Here is a 24,298-nt window from a genome sequence, read left to right on the forward strand (position 1 = left end):
TATGCAGTTTAACACACACCCAGGCGATTATTGCCCCCAGTATCCCTACGGGTGTTATCTTGGTGACACCATTATAAGTGTAAATAGGGTGTCTGAGGGGAGTCGAAACGCACCCTTGTCTGGGGTGTATGACACCACAGTACAGAAACTGGACACCCTTAGGGATAGTACAATGGTGTATCTTCACGCTCATATAAGTGTTATCTGACACCTTTCAAAAACACCCGTGGGTATGCAGTTTAACCACTTACACCGTTAGCAGTGTTTTAAATTTTCTCCGTGCAAGGTCAGGCCCAAACCAAAGCGGGATGACAATAGCAGATGTTGTCAAATCGATACTGCATCAGCAGAAACCATGCAGATGGCAAGGGAAATGCCGTGTGTTGATGTTTAGATGTATAAAGGAAACAAGAAGGAAAGAAGTCCGGAAAAGGGAGGAAAGACCTTTTGTCGCTGTCTTAATGTTGAGGGGGCGCCGCCCCCTCGGCCCCCAAGTTGGGGGGGGGGGGGCAAGCGCCCCCGCTGCCCCCCCCTCTGTTCCCGGGTCTATATGCTCTGGTGTCAGTGGTGCAGCGGGGAGCTGGCGGCAGCTCTGTCCGACCGCAGTCAGCTGACACAGCTCTGTCCAACAGGGCCGGAGGTGACGGAGCCGAGGTGGCCGGGACGGTACCTGTTGGGTGATCTGTCAGTGTCGCTCCAGGGGGTGACTGCCGACACCATCAGTCACCTGGCTGACCTGGGACGGACGGTCACACGACTGGAGATATACGGTGAGCAGCGGCAGCACGGACAGGCCGCTGATATACGAGCTCAGCGAATGGCGGACACCGAGTAACGGTGTGCCGTTGTCGCACCTCATGGAGACATGTGCAATACATAGCTAATGTGCTTTGCGAAATAATGAAGCCAAATGAGCTCCTATGGAGGAGGACTGTTCAACCAATGACCTATTCGTTCAGAGTTTGTTAGGCATACACATAACATAACGATTGTATTTGAATATTCAATACAATCGTTGTCTGAACCCATTGTACATAATATGCTTATACCCCTTGTCTGCTGTGTCCGTAAAACCATGCGAATTCATAGCTGTTTCGTTTTTTTTCCATATATCGACATGTATTCCTGCCGACTGATCCTGTCTGTCTCTGTGTCTGTGTGTTTTCCAGACTGTCCTGATCTCACGGCCGGCAGCCTGGAGCCCCTCACCAGGTGCCCTATAAAGCTGCACACTCTCACCCTGTCCGGCGGCGTCCCTGACACCGTGAGCCTGGAGCCCCTCACCAGGTGCCCTGGGCTTGAGCGTCTCACCCTGTCTGGCGGCGTCCCTGACACCGTGAGCCTGGAACCCCTCACCAGGTGCCCTGGGCTGCAGTATCTCACCCTGTCCGGCGGCGTCCCTGACGCCGTGCTGGACAGTCTCAGCGGCTGCCCCGGGCTGAAGGTCCTTACACTGGGGGACCTCCAGCGGCCGGCAGAGACGGCCTTCACAGCAGCAGCGGTCACCAGGTCAGTCAGCAGACACTGGCGAGGGGTGTCCTGTCAGACACTGACACTGACACAATGACACTGACACAGACACACTGACACTGACACTTACACTTAAACTGACACTGACACTGACACTGACACACTGACACTGACACACTGGCACTGACACACTGACACTGACACACTGATAGGGACACACTGACACTGACACTGACACTGACACACTGATAGTGACACACTGACGCTGACACACTGACACTGACATCAACATACTAACCCCGACTCACTGACACTGATTCACTGACTGACACCGGCTATGACACAATGACTGACACTCTGACACAGGCACATTTACATACTGACACTGACACTAACACAGCGACACTTGCACATTGACATTGACACACTGACACTGACACAATGCCACTGATGCATTGTCACTGACACCAACACACCGACACTGAAATACTGACACACTGACACTGACTCGTACGTCCGGCCGGCTGGTGCCGCTGTGTTTGTGTGTGACGGCTCTGCTGCTCTGCTCTGTTACAGACTGGTGAAGTCGTGTCGGAAGCTGCGGTATCTGCACCTTCACTGCACGGCAGACACCACCCGGGCCGTGCTGACCGCCCTGAAGGAGGCGGACCTGGGCCGGCGCAGTTATGGCCTGCCCCGTACCATCTATCTCCATGTCCCCGGTAGGTGAGAGGGCGCCGCGCGCCGCGCCTCTGACCAGTCAGTCCCTCACAACAGAGGCTGCACGGCGCCACCGGCCTCTCAGACACACACACACTCGACCACCGCCGCAGGCCACGTCACGGACGGTGACGTGACGCGTCACGGCCACCACGGCCGACGGTGACGTCACGTCAGTAGTCTGTCCTGTGTGTGACGTCACTAGCCGGCGGTGTGTGGACATGGCTGTACCGCTGTCTGTGTGTCTGTCTGTGTGTGACGTGTCCACCTCAGACGTGTCTCTGCTCTGTCCACAGGGGAGCTGTACCGTCAGCTGAGGAGCCAGGGAAGCGATCAGGTCAGAGTGTGTCATTGGTGGAGGTATTGATGCGCTGCATTACCGACCGTGCAGTGATGAGCTGACTGCAGAGAGGCCGAGCCAGTCGGCCGGGGCCGCCAGCTGACTGCTGCCGTGTGTGCTGCACCAGCCGGCACTGAGAGCGGCGCCGGTCAGCCGGCACACGGCCCCGGTGTCCGCTCTAGTGTAGTCATCTAGTTGTAGTAGTAGTAGTGTAGATGTAGTAGTAGCACACGGATGTGATGTAGTGGGTAATTACAGGGCGGGTATTGTGGGTAATTGGACGGGAGATGTGATACAGTGTGTAATTACCGGGTGGGTATTGTGGGTAATTGGCTGGAAGGATGTGACCTGGTGGGTAATTACCGGGCGGGTATTGTGGGTAATTGGGCAGTGAAAAGTGATGTGCTGGAGAGACTACCGATCGTGGCATTACGCTATTCTGTATGTAGAACACACGTCTCTGACCGTCCGACTTGGTTCACCGCGCCTGGTCCCGGCGGCACGGCCGGCCTCGGTCACGTGACCGTCCCCCGGTGGAGTCGGACGGCTCGGTCACGTGACCGTCCCCCCGGGTCTGGCTGCACCTACTGCTGAGCGCCGTGCTGAGCGTGTTGTGACACGTCCCACACGGACAGCTCTACTCGACTACTGGCTAGCTGCCGTCCGAGCTGGCAGTATACACGCGGTGCCAGTTCAGACGGCGGCCGGCCGCGCCGCGCCCGCCCGCTCCGGTCCCGGCCGGCGGCCGTCACCCGGCCCGGGGCGGGGACCGGTCCGTCAGCTGACCATTGGTCAGTCAGCTGACCACTGGTCCGTCAGCTGATTGGTCCGTCAGCTGATTGGTCCGTCAGCTGATTGGTCCGTCTGCTGATTGGTCCGTCAGCTGCCCCGCTCTCCACCGGCGGAGCGCGGCGCACGCCGAGACTCGAGACGTCAAACACGATGTATATAGGTTTAGGCTGGGTTTAGGTTTAATCGGATGTTCTGGTATAGACCATGTGTCTATTCCACTCTATATCATCTATACATACACGAGAGGAGACGCTTGAGCTGTATCATATATGTAGCCTTCAATAAACCAATGAGCAGTGTGCCGAGTGTTTGTCCGGCTGCACCGTCCGCCCCGCTCCGCTGTGAGCCGTCATTTTCCGCCCCGCCCCGCTGTGAACCGTCATTTTCCGCCCCGCTCCGCTGTGAACCGTCATTTTCCGCCCCGCTCCGCTGTGAGCCGTCATTTTCCGCCCCGCTCCGCTGTGGACCGTCATTTTCCGCCCCGCTCCGCTGTGAACCGTCATTTTCCGCCCCGCCCCGCGCGGTCACAGACAGTCCGCCCCGGCGGAGCGGAGCGGCAGTCTCCGTACACCGTCTCCGTACCCGTCATATACGGACCGTACAGCGGCCGCGCACACTGCAGTGACACTGCAGTGACACACACACGGAGACACACGGAGACACATGGACACGGACATACACGGAGACACGGACAGACACGGAGACACCTCGACACGGAGACACATCGACACGGACACACGGAGACACCTCGACACGGACACACACGGACCTACACGGAGACACCTCGACAAGGACACACACGGACATACACGGAGACACCTCGACACGGACATACACGGTGCCCGGCTTCTGCCCGGCCATATCCACCCCCCCCCCCCCTACAGCGAAACAGGTGATGGGTGAAAGTCAGAACTACTCGACTGATGTGGTATTAAAATCAGCACCAAGTCCCCCCCGTCCCTCCCATACAGCGGTGCGGCGCGGCTGCAGAGCTGTCTGCCGACTGGTGCGGTGCCGCCGGCCGTGGCCGCTCGTCTGTCGGCGGGCCGGACTGCAGCCGGTGGCCGAGCTGCCGGTCCCGGCGACTCGCTGCCGGCTGGGCTGACCGCCGTCAGTCACCTGAGCGGTGCTGGCCGGCCCGAGCCGGGGCTGCGGCGCGCCGCGGCACCTCAGCGACGCACCCTCTGGGACACTGAGCGGCGCGCACCGGTGGGACGGTCTCTGCCGACTGTCCCTACCCCAGGAGTGGGACCGGTGGGACTGTCTCTGCCGACTGTCCCCACCCCATGAGTGGGACCGGTGGGACTGTCTCTGTCGACTGTCCCTACCCCATGAGTGGGACCGGTGGGACTGTCCCTGCCGACTGTCCCCACCCCATGAGTGGGACCGGTGGGACTGTCTCTGCCGACTGTTCCTACCCCATGAGTGGGACCGGTGGGACTGTCCCTGCCGACTGTCCCTACCCCATGAGTGGGACCGGTGGGACTGTCTCTGCCGACTGTCCCTGCCCCATGAGTGGGACCGGTGGGACTGTCTCTGCCGACTGTTCCTACCCCATGAGTGGGACCGGTGGGACTGTCCCTGCCGACTGTCCCTGCCCCATGAGTGGGACCGGTGGGACTGTCCCTGCCGACTGTCCCTGCCCCATGAGTGGGACCGGTGGGACTGTCTCTGCCGACTGTCCCTACCCCATGAGTGGGACCGGTGGGACTGTCTCTGCCGACTGTCCCTACCCCATGAGTGGGACCGGTGGCACTGTCTCTGCCGACTGTCCCTACCCCATGAGTGGGACCGGTGGGACTGTCTGCCGACTGTCCCTACCCCATGAGTGGGACGGTGGGACTGTCCCTGCCGACTGTCCCTACTCCATGAGTGGGACCGGTGGGACTGTCTCTGCCGACTGTCCCTGCCCCATGAGTGGGACCGGTGGGACTGTCTCTGCCGACTGTCCCTACACCATGAGTGGGACCGGTGGGACTGTCTCTGCCGACTGTCCCTACCCCATGAGTGGGACCGGTGGGACTGTCCCTGCCGACTGTCCCCACCCCATGAGAGGGACCGGTGGGACTGTCTCTGCCGACTGTTCCTACCCCATGAGTGGGACCGGTGGGACTGTCCCTGCCGACTGTCCCTACCCCATGAGTGGGACCGGTGGCACTGTCTCTGCCGACTGTCCCTACCCCATGAGTGGCACCGGTGGGACTGTCTCTGCCGACTGTCCCTACCCCATGAGTGGGACCGGTGGGACTGTCCCTGCCGACTGTCCCCACCCCATGAGAGGGACCGGTGGGACTGTCTCTGCCGACTGTCCCCACCCCATGAGTGGGACCGGTGGGACTGTCTCTGCCGACTGTCCCTACCCCATGAGTGGGACCGGTGGGACTGTCTCTGCCGACTGTCCCTACACCATGAGTGGGACCGGTGGGACTGTCTCTGCCGACTGTCCCTACCCCATGAGTGGGACCGGTGGGACTGTCTCTGCCGACTGTCCCTACCCTTTATGTGAGTGTCCGTTTCTGCGGCGGCCGCTGAGCCCCCAACCTTGTCCTTCTCCTCTCCCCAGTCCGTTGTGCAGGGTCGCTCGAGGTCACATGGTCAACTGGGCTGTCTTCTCCAATGCACCTTGTATTCGTCGATCGACCTTACACACCACCGTGCAGTCACATGGCTACGACCCGACTCCCCTCCGTGCCGTCCGACGCGCCGGCATGGCCCCACAACTGGGACAAACGGCCGCCGGGGACGCTCCTATGTCCGATGTTCGTCTCCGTCCACACCGGAGAGGACAGGGCAGGCGGCGGCCGGCCGACGCTGCCCGCGGCGCCGAGGTGACAGCCTCAGACCTCGCTGCTCCCAGTACGCTACACTGGTCAGGCCGGGCCGGCGGCGGCGTGCCATCAGCCGCCGGCCAGCCGGCCTCCCCGTACTGACCACTCACTCACATACAACACACACCCCTGTTTATCGAGAAACATACAGAACATACGCTCTGAACTATGTAATCAGCAGTCACGAACGAATAACGATGGTCTTCCATAACTCAACAGTCTCAAATGTCCCGCCCGCCCCCTGATCATCCACCGGTGCCGTCCCAGTGGTCGGTCGGGGCTCGACCGGTGGCCAGTCGGCAGACAGACCGACCGGTCACCGCCAGGTCACGGCCGGCCCACTGACAAGCACGCCGTGCCGCCGCCGGCGCCGTGGCCGTGCTCCGGCCGTGCCCTGACCGTGCTCACCGGCTCTGACACACCGGCCTCAGAGATCTGACACCAACTACGGGCTGGACGAGCCGCCGAGCGGCCTGCCGACCGACCGCTCCCGTATGGCAGCGGGCCGCCGCCAGCTGCACCACCAGACACCGACAACAAGCACCGACACACTGTCGCAGCACATCCAGCAGCCGGCTTGTCTCGCTGTCAACTGCACGTGCCCTCGCCTGTCCATCAACGCACTCACAAAACCAACTAATCACCCTCGCCTGTCCATCAATGCACTCACAAAATCAACCGGTCACCTCTCGTCAAATATACACAAAATAATACCGAGCTCACAACCATTCCCGTATTTATCGGAAAATCCCACCACAGCAGTCACCCCCGTTGCCGTCGTGTGGCCTTTCCGTTGCCGTGCGGAACGATTGTCGGCCCCCGTCGCTGCTGTGGCCAGCGGGCGGCTCCAGCACAGCGGCGAGCGTTACTGGCTGCAGCCGGTGTGTCCGTGCCCACAGCCGGGTGCAGCTGTTGGAGGCCGTGTTGGGGGCCAGTGTGACGTCACACCGTCGTGCCGTCCCAGTCCGTGTCAGTGTCCGAGTGACAGTGGTCTATATATATATACAGTGTCAGCTGTGTCCAGCTGCTGGTGCTCCGACTGTCAGCTGAACTGACACACTGACACTGCAGCCCCTGACAGTATCAGACCGGCCACCGGTCAGTGTCAGCTGCCGGCACGGAGAGCGGTCCGGTGACACTCCCAGCTGCAGCCCCCTCCCCGTGGCTGGTGCCGCTGCAGTCTTATTGTGCCGGTGGTCAGCTCCGTCAGAATCCACCACAAACAGCTGCCGTCACTCCTCTGCCGCCGCTCCGACACTATTCCGGCAGCCGGGCACCAAATAGCTGCAGAGGCTAGCAGTGCATTCACTCCACATGGACACACCGCTCCGAACGTCTCGCCAGACGGACCCGTCTCGGCCGGAGGGGGCGGTGAGGGGGACGCGGCCGATCGGACAGACGGCCACAGCGAGACGCGCCACGGCCGGCCCGGCCCGGCCGAGGGACTCAGCCCGCCGGAAACGGAACACACCGTGCACGGCTGGACGATAGCCAGACGCTCCACTGCACAGTGGGGATTTTTCCGATCTAGCACGTATTTATTCGTAGAGGGCAAACCATAGGTAGTATTGTAGCCAGATTGTGCACAGATGTTGGCTGATGTGTTCTGGTGAGAGTGTTACCTGTAAATGTGCATAATCAACATAGTATAGGGGGGTCAATTGGACCCCCGGCTCAGCCGTTTGGCCCCTGATCAAGCTAGAGCTTCGCGGAAAAATCAAGCGTGCTGTCTATGACGAGATGAGGCCGAATATATCCAATTTCAAAGTCCAAGGTCATTAGTTGACTTTCCAAGTCAAGTCAATGACCCAACTAAAGATGGAAAATCGAGACCTCTTGAAACTTCGTAAAGTTAGGATGTTACGGGGTATTTTGGGGTGCTGATCACGAATTTCATGTTAGTTTTGATCACAGACGATGTCTTCATGCATTTAAGCCAGGTCGGGTCAGGTCAGGTCAGCCAGTAGACGTCCTGCCGGCCATCCATAATAGGTGTCACCTACTACTGACAGCTTCGTAACATGGTACGAAGGCACCAGAACTACTTCGTAAATATTCAAATGGTTGCTAAATTCGAAATCAACACCAAAAACTACCCTAGAAGCAAGTAAAACTCGAAAAAGTGAACCAAGGTCATCGAAGGTCAATGACCTTGACCTGACCTTCACGTGACCTTGACACCCACCATAATGCATGGCACCAGCATCATTTCACATATTTGAACGTTTAAAACCACAAAAAGACTGGAAACCGCGGATAATGTGAGCTGGCATACGCCGAATCGCGATTCCGGCCAAACATGGTCTCGAGAAATATGCCACAGGTCAAAGGTCAGTTGGGTCAGTCATGAAATTTTTAGGTTAGATGTAAAATCGATGATCTCGAGGGCAACGAAAGTTTCGTCGCGATCGGCTGCTTTTTGCGCGAGTGATTTGCGGAAAACCATGGGGTTTTATCCGACTCCTTCCCCCTCCCCCTCCCCACTAGTGCTAGGGTTAACCCTATTAGTGGCAGGCTCCTGCCTACCCCATATTAGTGGCAGGGGGGGGGGCTGTTTACGACCCCCCCCTTGATATCTCGAGATCTAACCGGCCGATTTTCAAAATTCAAACGGCATTCGATTTGGCTCAACGAGATCTACATTTCTAAAAAAATAAAATTAAAAAATGTCAATAGGGGGGTAGAGGGGGGTAAAAACGGGCAAATTGCAGATACATTTTAGACTTTATCACGGCCAGGTTTCTGAACCAATCTTAACGCAACTTTTACCGATCGATAGAGAATGAACCAGGAATTCACATGGATCCTAAAAATATGCATTTTCAAAAATCATAGGCGGATACAGATCATTGAGATTGGGGGTACACAAAAAGTATAGTAAATAAGGTTTTTGTTGGTACTGTTTCTAAAAAGGGTGGCAATGGTCTTGTTATGTTACAATTTTTTTATGAGAGAACGACTAAAATTGTATTGGTCATGCATAGGCGGTGTCAGGGCACCTATGTTGGGAGGTAAAAAATAACCCCCCTTTTTGGACGCCTGGATCCGCCTATTATAGCAAAAACGTGTCAAAAGAGGATGCACAATAACTTTGTATATGTTATCACATGATACCTTTCATTCACTTCGTAAAACTGGTGCAGCATCGTGATCTTCGCCCAAATGACTCGCTTCACAAATAGGACCCCCCAATTCCCAGTGCTCTGGAGCCGCCCCTGGTAAAGTTATGAACTTGAAATTTTCAGGGAATGTGCCCAATTTAGTTTTAGGAAAAGTCAGAAAATTTCAGCATCGTAGCTTCAGCGGTTTCGGAGATATTCCCGAAAAACCTGAGGGGTGGATAAAAACAACCCCCCCCCCTGCCACTAATAGGGTTAATAAGGTTGCGGTATGTATAATTTACGCCTGTCATCCTATTCCTCATGAATGTGTCTCAGAAAATATGCATCATATAAGTCAGGAAGTAAAATTATTCGCCCATGTCTGGAACATACCTATATCGTGCTGTTTGCCCTAGTGCTCCTAGAGTGGGGTATTAAGATACTCTAATGCGAATATTCCGTGTTCAGGCAAGTTCCGGCAGCCAAACTAGGCGTTGTCTTGTGCAGGAGAAAGTGGCGAATTCGATAGGATATGTTTCGGAGTGGAAAAGTGTGGAAAACATTGTTGATTTCCTACATTTATCTAGAATACCACTCCTTCAATATGGTGTCTGTAAGGGTTTTTTGTAAATGACATTTTTGTGACCTTAGTAAGGTTGTGGCATACTTTCTGTTTGCCATTCCATTCCTAATATAGGTGCCTTTCAGAAGATATGCAACTTTAAGAACTCGCAAGAATAAAACCAACAGGACAGGACAATGAAATTGAGCCATACTTTCGGTCCTTACTGAGCCCATTGAGTAATCACGCATGAGTGTGAACTTTGGGCGCATTTTTCCTAGTCTTTCTGTGGACATACAGATAAAACAATGCCATATATGAAAAATTCAGACATTTATTAGCCCCACTGACACATAAAATAAACAAAAACCCAAAAAAGATTTTTTGAATTAATAGGCGCTAGATCGGAAAAATCCCCACTGTGCACTGGTCAGGCCGGGCCGGCGGCGGCGTGCCATCGGCCTCCCCGTACTGACCACTCACTCACATACAGCAGGCTTAGCGAGCGGTAGATGGACTCACGGGCTACGTCTGATCGTAGTTGACATGCCCACTGCATTGCCTGTGGCATAACGATACACATCGCAGTTGTGGTATGAGACTGCAATTTGAAGGACGTCTATGCAGTGTTATAATCGATTTGCTGTAATGTGGATGGGTGCCAAGAACAATCAAAATGCAGCCTCTAAAGATAGGTCTTTCCTTATCCCGCGCACCGACGGGGGGGGCGGATATCCGCCCCCCCTGAGGTTTTTCGCGGATAGCGGGAAAACCGCGGCGCGTAGTGCCGCGAAATTTGGTATGACTATTCTCTCATCAATTTTACACATGGTGTGCAAGTTTGAACCTCCTAACTTTTAAGGTCAGGTCACCAGGTCACTTTGAATGACCCAACCTCAAGTCACTTTTTTGCAACTTTGTCACCATGCCAGAGCTACAGTAGATGTCGGAGGCCTTTGAAAGTCGCAGGATGTTATTAGGTCATTAGTAGCTACAATTTGTATATCTCGGAATTTTGATGTCGGTGACCTAAGGTCAGGTCAATTTCGCGACCTCCCCATTATAAGTCAATGGGGGAAAAATCAACTCCCTGTTTTTACCACTAAAACGGGTCGGAATGGCCCCATATACCATACATGACTTCACATACGATCAACCTTCACTACCTTGAGGTCTGTTTTGCTGTTGGGCAGCTGTAAGGTCATGTGACGTCATCAAAGGTCACCAAAGGTTTTTTGCCAATAACTCCTTACAGGAACAAGATACAGCCGCGCGGATGGTCTCATTGTGTTCAGCTCGTCAAGACGCATCGAATGATATACATGATGACCTCGAGGTCACGTGACCTGAGGTCAACCTTTGACCTTGACCTTTCGAGGTCAACATATATATCATTCGATGCGGATTGACGAGAGGATCACGATGATGCCCTTAGTTTGTTCCTATCTTGACTACTTCGAAAGTTATTCGAGAAAAACCCTCTCCATATCTAGCGCCGCCATTTTGACTTTTCGACCCCTGTGACGTCATCTTTGACCTGACCTGAAAATGACCTTTGTAAAAATTGTAGACCTTGTCCGTGCGTATCCGATGCCGTTTACCGCTTGTCGCTATCTTGCTTCGTTCTCGAGATCTCAGGGGGGGGCGGTCATCCGCCCCCCCCCCCCCCCCGTCGGTACTAAGTTGGCGCAGACCCCCGTCGGTGCGCGGGTTATAAGAGTCATATGAATAAATGACATCTGTACAAGCATATCATGGGTGGAGAATAAGGGGTTTTGGGGGTGCTCGAGCACGCCCCTGAAATTAAAAGGTTACCACGTAATAATGCTCAAATGGTTGCTTGCATTTCATCTGAGACACAAGCTCCTAATATAAATTATTTTGAATAATTGACTTTTGCCATGCTTTGCGTTAGTCGCGAGGATAGTGATGCTGTAGAAAAGGGTGCTTATAATATGTGCTTTACTGCGGAATAATTTGACTCTACCACTCGCCAGGTGCTGGAAAAGCACCCCCTGGTATTATGTCAATTTTCCACCTAGATGGTGCATATATTTTTATTGGTACTATGTCAATACTGAACAGCCGTATGCATTTCATGAACGCCAATTTATTTGTTAGTTAGATATTCTTCTTAACGTCCTCGCAAAGAGCATAGCTATGAGTAGCCGCGTTTACATAGAGCTAGTTGCCAGATAGTGGAATTCCACTAACGAGACATTTTTTCCACTAACGAGACATTTCAGGCACCTTCAGATAATTCTGACGACCTATCCGGCCAGAAGGACCAAACCGATTGACAAAAATAAATACATCGTGGCGGATGAATACTTCAGGCCTAGACATAGTATAGATGTCGCAACTCGCGGCCTTCCCGGCAGTAAGGGCGAGGTATAGATGACGCTACTGCAGCAAGTCACTGGAACGTGGGAGTCGTGGAATGGAACGGAAGATACGGAACGGGGGCTTCTTAACGGAAGCTTATTCGTTTTATTTTCATTTAAGAACTGATTTCGTGCGCTAGGGAAAGAACATTGTCTTCTTTTTCCTTACGTCTGCACCCCCCCCCCCCCGTCCCTTCCATCCTTTGGATCAGCCAGTGTGCAGCAAGAGGGTTCATCGGAGAAAAACAACAAAGAGCAATCCTCCCTGAGCCTGTCAGGTCAGAAATAACCTGAGCATAGGCGGCGGAACGGGGAGGGCACCGGGGCACCGTGCCCCCCTTTGATTTTGGCATTTTAACCCTCGCATGTGTGCGGCGTTTGCCAGCTTCTAATGTGTAGGGGGGGGGGGTCGGTTGGACCCCCCCTTGCCGTTTGACCCCTGATCGAGCTAGAGCTTCGCGGAAAAAACGAGCGTGTTGCCCGTGACGAGAGGAAGCCGATGATACCCAATTTTAAGGTCCTAGGTCATTGGTTGACCTTCCAGGTCAGGTCAATGACCCAAAGTCGGGAAAATCGGGACCTGTTAGAAAGTCGTAAAGTGTGGCTGCTAAGGGGTTTTTCGGGGTGCTGATCACGAATATCGTGTTAGTTTTGATCACAGATGATGTCTTTAAGCATTTAGACCAGGTCGGGTCAGGTCAGGTCAGGTCAACCAGTAGGCGTCGTGACGGGTATTCGTAGTACGTGTCAACCGCCTCTGACGGCTTCGTAACATGTTACGAAGGCACCAAAACTACTTCGTAAATGTTCAAATGGTTGCTAAATTCGAATTCAGCTCCAAAAACTAGCCTAGAAACATGTACAGCTCGAAAAAGTGAGCCGAGGTCACCCGAGGTCACCAAAGGTCAATGACCTGACCTGACCTTCAGGTGACCTTGACACCCACCCTAATGTATGGAAGCAACATCAAATCACATGTTTGAACGTTTGAAACCACGAAAAGCTTGCAAACGCGCGGCTAATGCGAGCCGACATACGCAGAATCGCGATTCCGGCCAAACATGGTCTCGGAAAAGAGGTCACAGGTCAAAGGTCATTTGGGTCAGGGTCATGAAATTTTCAGGGTAGGTGTAAAATTGATCAATATGAGGGTGCTGAAAGTTTCGTCGCGATCGGCCGCTTTTTACGCGAGTTATTCGCGAAAAACCATGGGGGGGGTCCATCCGACCCCCCCTACACATGCGAGGGTTAACATTAGCCCTATGGGCGCTGCATGGAAAGAATGGGACCAAAAGTCGGCGGTGCCCCCCCCCCCTTAATTGAAGGTGCTCCGCGGCTACTGAACCTGAGGACCGTTCGTTATGCCCTACTGCCCACGCTTCTTAAAATTTCGTAGTAGTCAGTTATCTGGCCAATGTTTCCGTATAGGGGTTGGCAAACACAACTGAGCCTCGTGAGTGGGATGAGTACTGGACACAGAAGTGGACAATCTGTTGGCAAGGAGCCCGCAAGGATAATATCTCGAAACTCAGGACTACGCATACAAACACTTTAAAAGTATCTAAATCTATACTATAATCGAAAGCCGCATTGTTGTGAACTACCGGCACGTGCGTCCAATCACCATCAAGAACGGAAGTCCGACCTACAGCAAGCACGACAGTCCGATCATAGATGTATTGAAAAATAACTAGCAACTTTAAACATCGCCTTCCTCAGCCACGCTCTACACCGCATCACATAAGAAAACCGCCAATATCGATTACAAAACACACATAAAGGAATTTCGTAGGTATAGATCAGAGGAATACTTCACCTCCTTTATCTGGCGCGTCAATAGGTATAAAGTAATCTTTGGCGTCTACGCACTAGCAACATCTATAATGCAAACAGCAGTTCAGAAACCATCCACTAAAATTGTAACAAGGCAAGGGTTGGTCAAAATAAATTATAGTCACCGTGATAAATAGCAAACGAAATACAGAACAAGCACAACAAAGCATTCCACACTCGTTTAGACTGTACCTACAATATGCCTACATAAGACATTGCAGCAGTGTACAAGGGAAACATTCTTTAAAGATGCTAACGTGAGGAGTTTTAAAAGTTTGGTGAACATAGTTACGAGTCACTGCACAAGAAATGTCGCGGTCGCCAGCCGGCCCAGGCGAAAGAGTCGACGGAGACGGCGTCAAACAAACCCGAGAGGGGGTAGTTTCATCCGCATCAGCGGAGGCGCTCTCTCTACCAAGGTCGTCAGTTACCAGCCGCAGCACCCTGCTGGCGATTTGATAGCGGCTCTCATTCTCAGCTGGCTGAGCGCCATGTGCCGGGTCATCCGGCTCCATGATTTCCCCTTTCATTAGCAGCTGCTGTTGTAGTTATTGTTGTTGCGTTCCTTTCAGCCGCTGCCGCAGCATAGCCGTACGGTTCTGGATGGTTCTCACGGCGGCAGCCAGGGTCACCAAATCCGTCTCCCCGTAGCCACACCAGACTCGGGAAAATGTACCGAGATGTACCGAGTAGAGGTGTCAATCGGAACCGAAAATTTTGGAATTCCGAAAATTTCCGAATTCCGATTCGGAAATCGGACGGACAAGTGACAAACACATCGGACATATTCGGAAAACTAGTTGAAAGTTACAAATTTCTTAACCTTCGCCCTGGTGGGGGGGGGCCATTTTGGCCCCCCCCTGTGGTTTTTCAGCGATAACTCAGAAACCACTTGAGTTAGCGCCCTGAAACTTTGTATAGCTGTTTATTCAACATTTTTACATCATGTCCTTTTTTTGGGGGTTCGGGTCAGGTCAGGTCAGGTCACAAGGTCACCAAAACTGACACCACCTCTAAAAAAGTTCAAAGCTCTCTCAAAGGCACAGCTTTTATCCGATCGATGTAAAATTTACAGTACTTGAAGATGTCACCCAGCTCTACAAAATGGCTATCTCGGATTTTTTATAAATGTGACCTAAGGTCAGGTCAGGTCATCGCTGCTCCCCATTATAAGTCAATGGGAGAATCGAAAAGTAGTTGTTTTTCAGCTAAATCGGGCGTGATTGTTCCTATATTTCGTTATTGAAGTGTCTTGGGTCAGCAAATCACAGCCCATGTGAAACCATTTGCTTGTGACCTCGCTGAGGTCACGCTAGGTCATCTCCCTGGTCACCAGAGGTCACCAGCGGTTTTTCTGCACTTACTTGTTATTGAATAGAGATAGAGACTCCGTTCGACGTTTATCGTGTTTGTCTCGTCAATGCGGATCGAATGATATGCAGCATGACCTATTTCGGTAAGGTCATGACCTTGACCTGAGGTCAAATTTTCAAAATGACCTTTCGAGGTCAAACTATATATCATTCGACGCGTCTCGACGAGCCAAGCACGATGGTGCATGAATCGTTTCTCTATTTTCTCGTGAATGCATGCTATAGTTAAAAACATTTTCAACGAAATTTGCCAAGTTGACCTTGCATGACCTCTGTAGGCCAAACCGTTGAGCTGAGGTCAAATCTGACGAACCTTGGCGAAAGAGCTTGAAAAGAGCTATCGATTGCTTTTTTCCGCGGCTCTCTAGCTCTTCTAGTTTCCGAGCTACAGCGGAATATGTCCGGCAACACCGAAAACACTGAAATTTGACCTATGATGACCTCTAGCGACCTCAATATTGACCTTAGCGAAAAAATGACCGAAATACTTTCGAACGTACTTGTTATGGGCTTTCGTTTGCTTTTTTCCGCGTCTTCCTAGCCCTCTTCGTTTTCGAGTTAGACGGGGGGGGTCATTTTGGCCCCCCCCCACCAGGGCGAAGGTGGCTCAGACCCACACCAGGGCGCGGGTTAAATAAGTTTAAGACCAAACTTATTTCCATTATCAATATCCAAATTGCAAAACATGTCATCAAAATTGGCAGGGAATAGGTGCTTCATACATCATTCATAATCATAGTGCAAGATGAACATAAACGTGATTGCATTTAGCGGGTAACCCTGAGTCAAATAAGGAAGGTACATACCCACATGTACTGTGCCAACTTTTAACTCTTGAAAATGTGTTTACAAGTAGCAATAGCCAATATGTGACATTGCTGTCAGCAAGCCCATCATTAGATAACACAGTTATGAATATTGAATATGATATACAATTGACCTGTGGGAAGCACCAGACACCAAAGCAGTAAAGTAGGGAATCCAAAAATAGTTTTGCCTCACTGGAAAGTTAACAGAAAAGAGACTGAAGAAAATTGCAAATAGGTATCAAGGTGTGCCAAGTAGCACAAGAGTCTTACCTAGAACCTCCTATCATAAAAGTCATCCCCTTCTACCCCTTCCCCCCAAAATATCCGTGCCGAAATATCGAATACAATGCTACATAAAATATTAAAAGATGCCGATAGCCTATCAATAAAATGATTACCAAAAGGTGATGAAATGCGGCGAAAGCGTCATAAACGTCACCTAAGGAAAGATGGCCTCCCGATGAGAATCGGAGGAGACAAAAAATGACGTCTAAAACAATTAATACAGTAATTTTGCTTGACAATTGCATTATTTTTGAAAAGTTATGATAGTTAAAAATACATATTGAATTTAAATCAAACGATTAATGGTGAATGCACTTCAATTGGACAAATTTTGTTATTATAACGTCATATTATTGATTTACTTTCACATCGACTCAAAGCCGGATACCATGTTTCATGCTACCGAGAATGGTAGCATGAAATGTGTTTTTCATTCTACCAAGGATTTATACAACTTCTTTTTGCTTGTGAATTTCAGTGAATTTGTGTTAACCCGGCAGTTGCTGGGGTATTTCGCCACCCACCGTTTGCTGGGGGGGGGGGGGCGTTAAACGCCCCCAGCCGATAACTCGAGAACCAATAGGCGCAGCGAAACGCACGAGGCGGCAAACGAAAGAGCGCGACGAGACGCTTCAGATGAGTACTTACAAGTTGAATTTTGAGGTCACAGGTCGGGTCAAGGTCAGGTCAAACACCTGAAATCGGGCTTTCAGTAGCATGGACTTCAGGACTTCGCAATGGGCGCCTCTCGCCATAAACTCTGTCAAAACGGTGCACAATCCATCTTATAAGGCCTACAAGAGTGTAAGCTTCATATAGGGGTCAGTCAAGCATAGGTCAGGGTCAAGGTCAGGTCAACCGGGTAGGCACATATCCCCGAAAATCAAAACTGATATTCGCAGCCTGTGACACATGTTTAATAGGTAATTTGGGGCGTAGAACACGATGGTGACATTCATTTTATCATATGTGTACGTGTTTGGCTCAAAAAGTTCAATTTAAGAAATTCATGTATCATGGTCGTGAAGAAGTCACGAAAAATTGCCAAGATTCAGTTCAAGATTTTGGAAAATGCGGAACGACAATCAATAATCGAAGATAGCCATTTGATTGATCATGGTATTGGCAGTCTAATGGCGTTTACGGCATGTCTGTATGTCTATTCTGTGATTTTATATGATTTTTTGAACATATGCCGTTTTTGGTCGAAAAGTCAGAAATCATGACGTCACTAAAACCTCGATATCTCAAAAATTTTCCGACCGATTTTTTTGAAACTTTGTCAAAATAAACTTCAATCAATTCCCTACAGGTACCTAAAATTTGGCGCGCCTGCGGCGCGCCGTTTTTATGCTATGGCCCGCCGAAAAAAGTGGGGGCGTTTAACGCCCCCCCCAGCAACTCGCGGGTTAAATCATAGCAGGTATTTTTATTTTTGTGAACGCTTATTCTTTTGGATATTCAGAGATGTGTGGCTCAGTGAAGAGCACGTTTCTTCCAGGTGTACCTATCTCACATGTTTCTTCTCACATGAACTATTTTGCTTTTGCAAGAAGTGTTCTACTTTACATCTCAACCAGTGCGATATAAGATGGAGATATGCATCATTATTGTAAGTGACTAGCTGCTTGCATTATTGCTGTATTGATTCATCATCAAGTGGCTTAGTGTAAGGGATGTGGCATGTAATCAATATTTGAGAACGCAAGTTCAAAATAGTTGTGAGTTGGAGGGATATGCAATGTTTTGCATTATTCCTGCTTACTCAGCTTCAGTTGTAGGCTGTAGCACATTTTGAAGCAGAATAGGCTTGTCTCAATATGCTGTTCTTGTGTTGTATATCAGATTAGGCCTATTGCCCTAATGCCCATTCCCTACTGCATATCAATATGATATTGCTTCAACATTTTTAGTTTGCAATATTTTGCACTCAAAACCAGATGGCGGATCTGTTATTTAGTTATCATGTGGTACATACAAACATATACCTAATATAGATCAATTCCCCCACCCTCTCTTTCCATATCCAGCTTTCGGACAGTTTTCGGACAAATCCATGCCTTGGACATTTTTCGGACAAAAGTGAGCTAGGATTTTGGACATTGGACGGACATCGGACAAGAAATTTCTGAAATTGACACCTCTAGTACCGAGCCAATGTTGCAGCACTCGCGGCATTCATCGGTAGGACTCCGCCCAACCCAATGTCGGCACTGGCAGGAGCCCGACCAGTGGTCCAAACGAAACTGATGAAAATCGACAGCTGATGAGCGGTCCTCCACTGACGCCGGACGGGTGGCGACGGCGCGGCCGGTCCTGGAGCTGGAACAGCAGAATGGACCGGCCGGGACACGCGGCTCATCAGTCCATTCGTGCTGCTACTCCCCGTAGACCCCAGCTCCTTCGCTGCAGGTTCTCGCGTCTGCCGACCCGTCCGTCCACACCCACGCGGCTCGATAGGGGAGGGGAGGGCAGATATCGTTACGTCGCTTGAAGCAGTTCAGCTGCCGAGGCTCTTTGTCGCAACACCGCCAGCGCCGCGCATCGCAGCAGCACATACCGTGGAGTGCCAGCCTCTTCGCGGCAGACGCGGCATCGGGCAGCAGGGCACTCCACGTCGTTGCATTGTGGGCATCCGGCCTCGGGAGGCGGCCGATGCAGAGCAGGTACTGGCGGATGTCGATAACGACTGCACGGTCGGCCTCCAGGACGGAGCCAGGACAGCGGTCGACCCATATCGACCGGTACCATCCGTCCGGCCAGTTCCGCTGCCAGGCGCGCGCAGCGTCGCGCGCGCGCCTGCCGTGGCGCGCCTGTCGCGCGCGCGCCTGCCTTGCAGAAAGTGCCCACGTCGATCGGCGCTACCGTTGGGATAGACGGCGGTCGACCCATATCGACCGGTACCATCCGTCCGGCCAGCTCCTCCAACACCGCTCTTAGGGCGAATAGCTCGCCGCGCGTGCTAAAGCAGAGGGCGCCTGCTGCGACACGCACCTCTCGGATGTCGCGGTTCAGGGGGGGGGGGGGGGTGGCCCCTCCTCCTCCATCTAGCACACCATCGGTGGCGGAGCTGTCTGACCAGATCAAGCTCGCCTCAGACGGGAGCTCCGCCAGACGACTTTCCGCCGCCTTGGCTCGCCAGCCGTCGCGCCCAAACTCGCTTCAGGCCGTGAGTCTATAGCCGGCGCGGTGGCGTGGCTCCGTCATGGTAGCCTTGGGCGGGTTGTCCTCAGAGAACGCATTCGCATTGGCGAAGAGGCGAGCAGCGCCACGAGTCCTGAAAAGACCAAACAATATCAATAGACAATCAAAATTGTAAAAATTGGCATTAACTGCGCAACTGATGTTTGCTTGTTTGTTTATTAGGGTTTACGGGCGCTGCGGTGGTCATTTTGCACCCATGAAGCTGTTCTGGTGAACCTGCCCAACTGAGCAGTGATCATGCCATAACTTATGTTTGGCGTAGTGGCAGGGTTCCACCTAAAATTTCGGCGCACGTCAGGTGTAACGTCACATGCGACAAATTCAGCACATGTCAGTTGGGCAAACTAAGGCTGATGGAATAATATAAAACGAGGGCACCAAAAATTGATCCTAAATGACCATACTTGGACATTAATGCAGACCCTCTCTGTATCACCAATTGTCAGAAAACAAGCAGGTGTTTCAAGGAGCGTTAGAGAGTCATGAAGCCAGGATAAAACACAGTGCTATTTTCTCAAAACAGTTTTTACATGATAGAGTTAGGTAACTCTCTCTCTCTCTCTCTCTCTCTCTCTCTCCTCTCTCTCTCTCTCTCTCTCTCTCTCTCTCTCTCTCTCTCGCGCGCTCTCTCGCGCTCTCTCGCGCTCTCTCGCGCTCTCTCGCGCTCTCTCGCGCTCTCTCGCTCTCTCGCTCTCTCTCTCTCTCTCTCTCCTCTCTCTCTCTCTCTCTCTCTCTCTCTCTCTCTCTCTCTCTCTCTCTCTCTCTCTCTCTCTCTCTCCGTTTACCATTCGCAAGGCCAAAAAGCCCAATTGGTTTTGAAAGACATTGGATTACAAGCTGAGATTTTTTTTACTTTATCATAAAATGTTAAACCTGCGTGTAGATGAAGCCTGAACGGTGGTTTGTAGGCTGATAGGTTGGAGGTTGAAGGTTAGTAGGGAAGGTAAGGTCAGGATAATTTCTGCTTTTTATTTTCATTGGACTTCAGTCTTAATCAACACACGCATCAAAAATATCATCTATTTGAGCATCTTCAAGCCTCAATAAACAGCAAGTTGTACCACAACAAATTAAAAATTGATGTCATGCCAACATATGGTCATGATTTTTACCACCAGAATTGAATTATATGCCTATTGATGCTTTACCTAATATTTTGAAGCCTGAAATCTGATTAACCAAACATTTTTTTTCTTGTGTTGGCAGTCTAAAATTTGGCTGGCTTGAGCGCGATGCTATTGCTCTAGCAGAATCTCAAACGGATGTCTACCAAGTGCCACTCCCAAGAAAGTTTTTCAAGATTCTAGAACCACAAACTTAGTTGATGCCTGATCGTGTGATGGTAAATCAAATACCTAATAGCACTCCATCTGAGGCCAGTTTTACAAACAGAAAATAGCCACCTGCCGGATTATTTTGCCTAAAGGCTAATTCACATATGGAGTGTAAATGGTGAAGCCCTCCCTGCTTACCTACATGCCTATCGCGTTTACCCTCTGTATGTTGTACCTACGTGGAATGGATATATGAGGAGAAAAATTCCAGGCAGCTATTTTTGTTGGTAAATCGGGTAAAGTAATACTGGCCTCTGAACGAAAAATTGGACTGAGTGAGATCTGTCGTTTCTTTGGTGGTTTGGATAGGAGTTGATGATTTTAATTGAAAGATTAAAAGGAAAGGGTTTCAAGACAATCGGCATTACAAACCAACACCTTGCCTGCAGTTCAAGTTTGTCGATTTCTTCATCAAAATCTAGTCTTCGTCTAGTCCACAAATCAAGATAAAATTACTGGATAGGTAAAACTTCTTCTTCTTCTCCTTCTGCACCTCACCTGCCACCCCCTACACTTCTACCTTATTCTGATAAATATCTTTACATAATTTTCACAAGAATGCCACTCAACGGGTTACGGGGTAGATCTAAAAGAGTGCAGGGCTTCAGTTTTGAGCTATCGAGTTCTCAGTGATTTTGAGACACCCAATATGTCTTTGGCACGCCGTATTTGTCTCTCACCGCCTGCGAATTCGGCGATATGATTGGTCGAAGGCCGAGGCTATGGGTCCAAGAAAAGGCCAAGATTCCTGCCAAGATTCTTACAGATAGCCAAGGCCGATGACTGACGTGACTGACGGCATGTTACTGCCCTTGGCATATTGCCAATGCACTGCTCCGTAATATCGGCAGTGATGTCAACAGTCATATCGGAAGTAATATGGTAGCTATACGCAAAAACCATTTGGTGTATGGCTACCATACTTTTCCGATAACGAGACATTCTAGATCAATCTCTCTACTGTTGGCGAAATCTACTGAGAAATCCCAAGACCGAACGCAAGCACATAAAAGTAATGCACTCTATGGATGCGTTCGAAATCTGGGAAGTGACGGATTTCATTTCTCAATGCGTGTCCCAGCCTTCCCCATGCTGTTCGTTCCGCCTGCCGCCATCTATTGCCATGTTTCGCATTCGCACTTCATGAATTGACCACCCCTCCAAGTAGGTTGGTATCAAGTTGGTATAGGTGTCGCATTGCTCTGGTCGATCAGGCTGAGCCAGCTGTCTGGAGAGTGGAGCCGATCAAAAAAAAAAAAAATACGCAGAAATTCAAAAGACCGACTCCAAAGCAATGGCAGCATGCATATCAATAGAACGTAATTCTGTCATGATTGCGTCAGAAGCAAACATAATGGCAAGAGTTTCTTGTGTGTCGGTAGGCGCGTGTTGAGCCGCTGGGCCGACCGGGGACGTACAGAAGGGGGGACGGACGGGGTGCGCCTCCCTGTAGGGGTTTTCAGGGCCCATGCTGGCAGAAGGCCCACGTTGGCCAAAATCACGTCGGAGACGAACGAAATTCATGGGAATCCCAACAAATTACGTCAGGGCAATCAAGGCTCTCCGACTCGCCTGCCACCTAGGGTCCTTCAATTTACTACATGGGGCCTCCTGTGAATAACCGCTAGTGTCTGTGTCTGACCACTAGGGCCCCTCTGACTCCTCGGGTAGAGGGCCCTCTGTAGGTAGGAGGCTCTCTCTACGGGATTCCTCCGCTCCCCCCCCCCCCCTCGGCCAAATTCTAGGTTATACGTGCCTGCGCTAAGCCGGAGTCGGAGAGAGGAGTTGACGACCGAATGACAAGGAGTACCTACTCGTCCTGAAAGTAAACATTTGGAATACAAACAATCCAAAGCTGTTCAGTATTTATTAGTGATGTCAATTATAGAAAATATGAATACCAATTCCAAACCAAATACCAACATAAACCGTGAAGAAATACCGATACCGAACCAACTTCATAACATGAGGGAAATACCGACTTTTAACCAATTTCTCAGCCTCTTATACATAAGTGAGGGTTCATAATGCCAACAAAATACCAAGTACATTAGGATTGAAATACCAAATACCAAGTTGGTATCGGTTTGGTATCGGTATACCAAAAATTGGCATGCGATTGACATCTCTAGTATTTATATCATTCGAGAGCAGTGCCTTCAATTTGGATACACTTAGCATTCATTTCCCACACCCGTGTACACTCCACGAAGGCTTCTCCGCTGCGGACTCCCGCTTCAGCCGATGCGTCAGTTCATACCCTGATGGCTTGCTGGGGAGGGTGGCCAAGTGTCGCTGTGCCGCCAGGTGTAGTTTATCAGCCGAGGCGTCGCGCTGCAGTGTCCCGATGTCCAGCCTGAAGGTGAAGTCTGGGAAGGCGGCCACCTCCCACGGCGGCGCACTGGCATGCAACCAGCGGGGTCGAGCGGCAGGGCGATCCCAGCCGCTCGCCAGGTTTCGTGCCCCACCCCACGCCAGCCCGTCATCGACTTCAGTCGGCTGGGCGGCCCATCTTCCGCGATAGTCCTGAGGGCTTGCCCTCGGGGAGCGCGTGCGCCTTGGCGAAGAGCTTCGCTACCAGACGGAGAGGTGGCGGCCCTGGCGGCCGCCGTGAGGGACCTCCAGAGCCGCACGACTACACCACGGTAACGCGGCTGGATGGAACCACAACAACAACAACAACAACAACAACAACAACAGGTGCGCGGCGCTGAGCTGTCGCCGCTGCTCCACTCTGGTCATGTCGAGGTCAGTGGCCAGCAGCTGGTGGTGCGCCGGGTCAGGTCAGGGGACGCGGGCGTATGCCGAGATCGCCGAGCTCGGAGGTGGGCAGCGCGGCGCGGACACGCGACGGAGGTGACAGTGACACGCCGCGCTGTCATCGAGCCCGGTCAGCTGGTGACCACCCAGACAGCCCGCTCAGCTGACCTGTCACGTGACGCCGCCCTGGCAGCCAGCGACATCGTCTGGTTCAAGGACGGCCGCCGTCTGCCCGCCGCCGCCAGCCGGCCGGCTCTGCAGCTGACCGGCGGCAACCGCTCCGTGGCCGGCATGTACCAGTGTCACGTGACCGATACCTCGCCACCACCCAGGTCAGGAGGAGCGTGCGGCTCGGCTGCTGTTGTCGCTGGTTCAGCAGACGTGCAGCCGGTGGTGGACACTGCGATACATTCCCTGTGCGGCCACCTCGTCACCGCCGCCGGCTGTCACCTGGGAGGGACGGCGTCAGCGCCGACCAGCTGGGCGGCAGGTTCCACGTCCAG

The 24,298-nt window shown here is 51.8% G+C and overlaps 1 protein-coding gene across 1 annotated transcript; it reads left to right on the forward strand.

Annotated features, from left to right (window-relative positions):
- Nucleotides 1–1,086: 1,086 nt before the first annotated feature.
- LOC122383333 lies at nucleotides 1,087–24,127 on the forward strand (the record flags this gene model as incomplete). The annotated part of the gene is made up of 5 exons (XM_043369644.1): nucleotides 1,087–1,509; nucleotides 2,047–2,192; nucleotides 2,487–2,527; nucleotides 6,582–6,642; nucleotides 23,989–24,127. Coding segments are annotated over exons 1-5 (779 nt in total), but the record flags the coding sequence as incomplete, so codon positions are not given.
- Nucleotides 24,128–24,298: the final 171 nt, after the last annotated feature.

This window comes from Amphibalanus amphitrite, unplaced genomic scaffold, assembly GCF_019059575.1.
Source record: "Amphibalanus amphitrite isolate SeventyFive unplaced genomic scaffold, NRLGWU_Aamphi_draft 000161F_arrow, whole genome shotgun sequence".
Taxonomy (NCBI): Eukaryota; Metazoa; Arthropoda; class Thecostraca; order Balanomorpha; family Balanidae; genus Amphibalanus; species Amphibalanus amphitrite.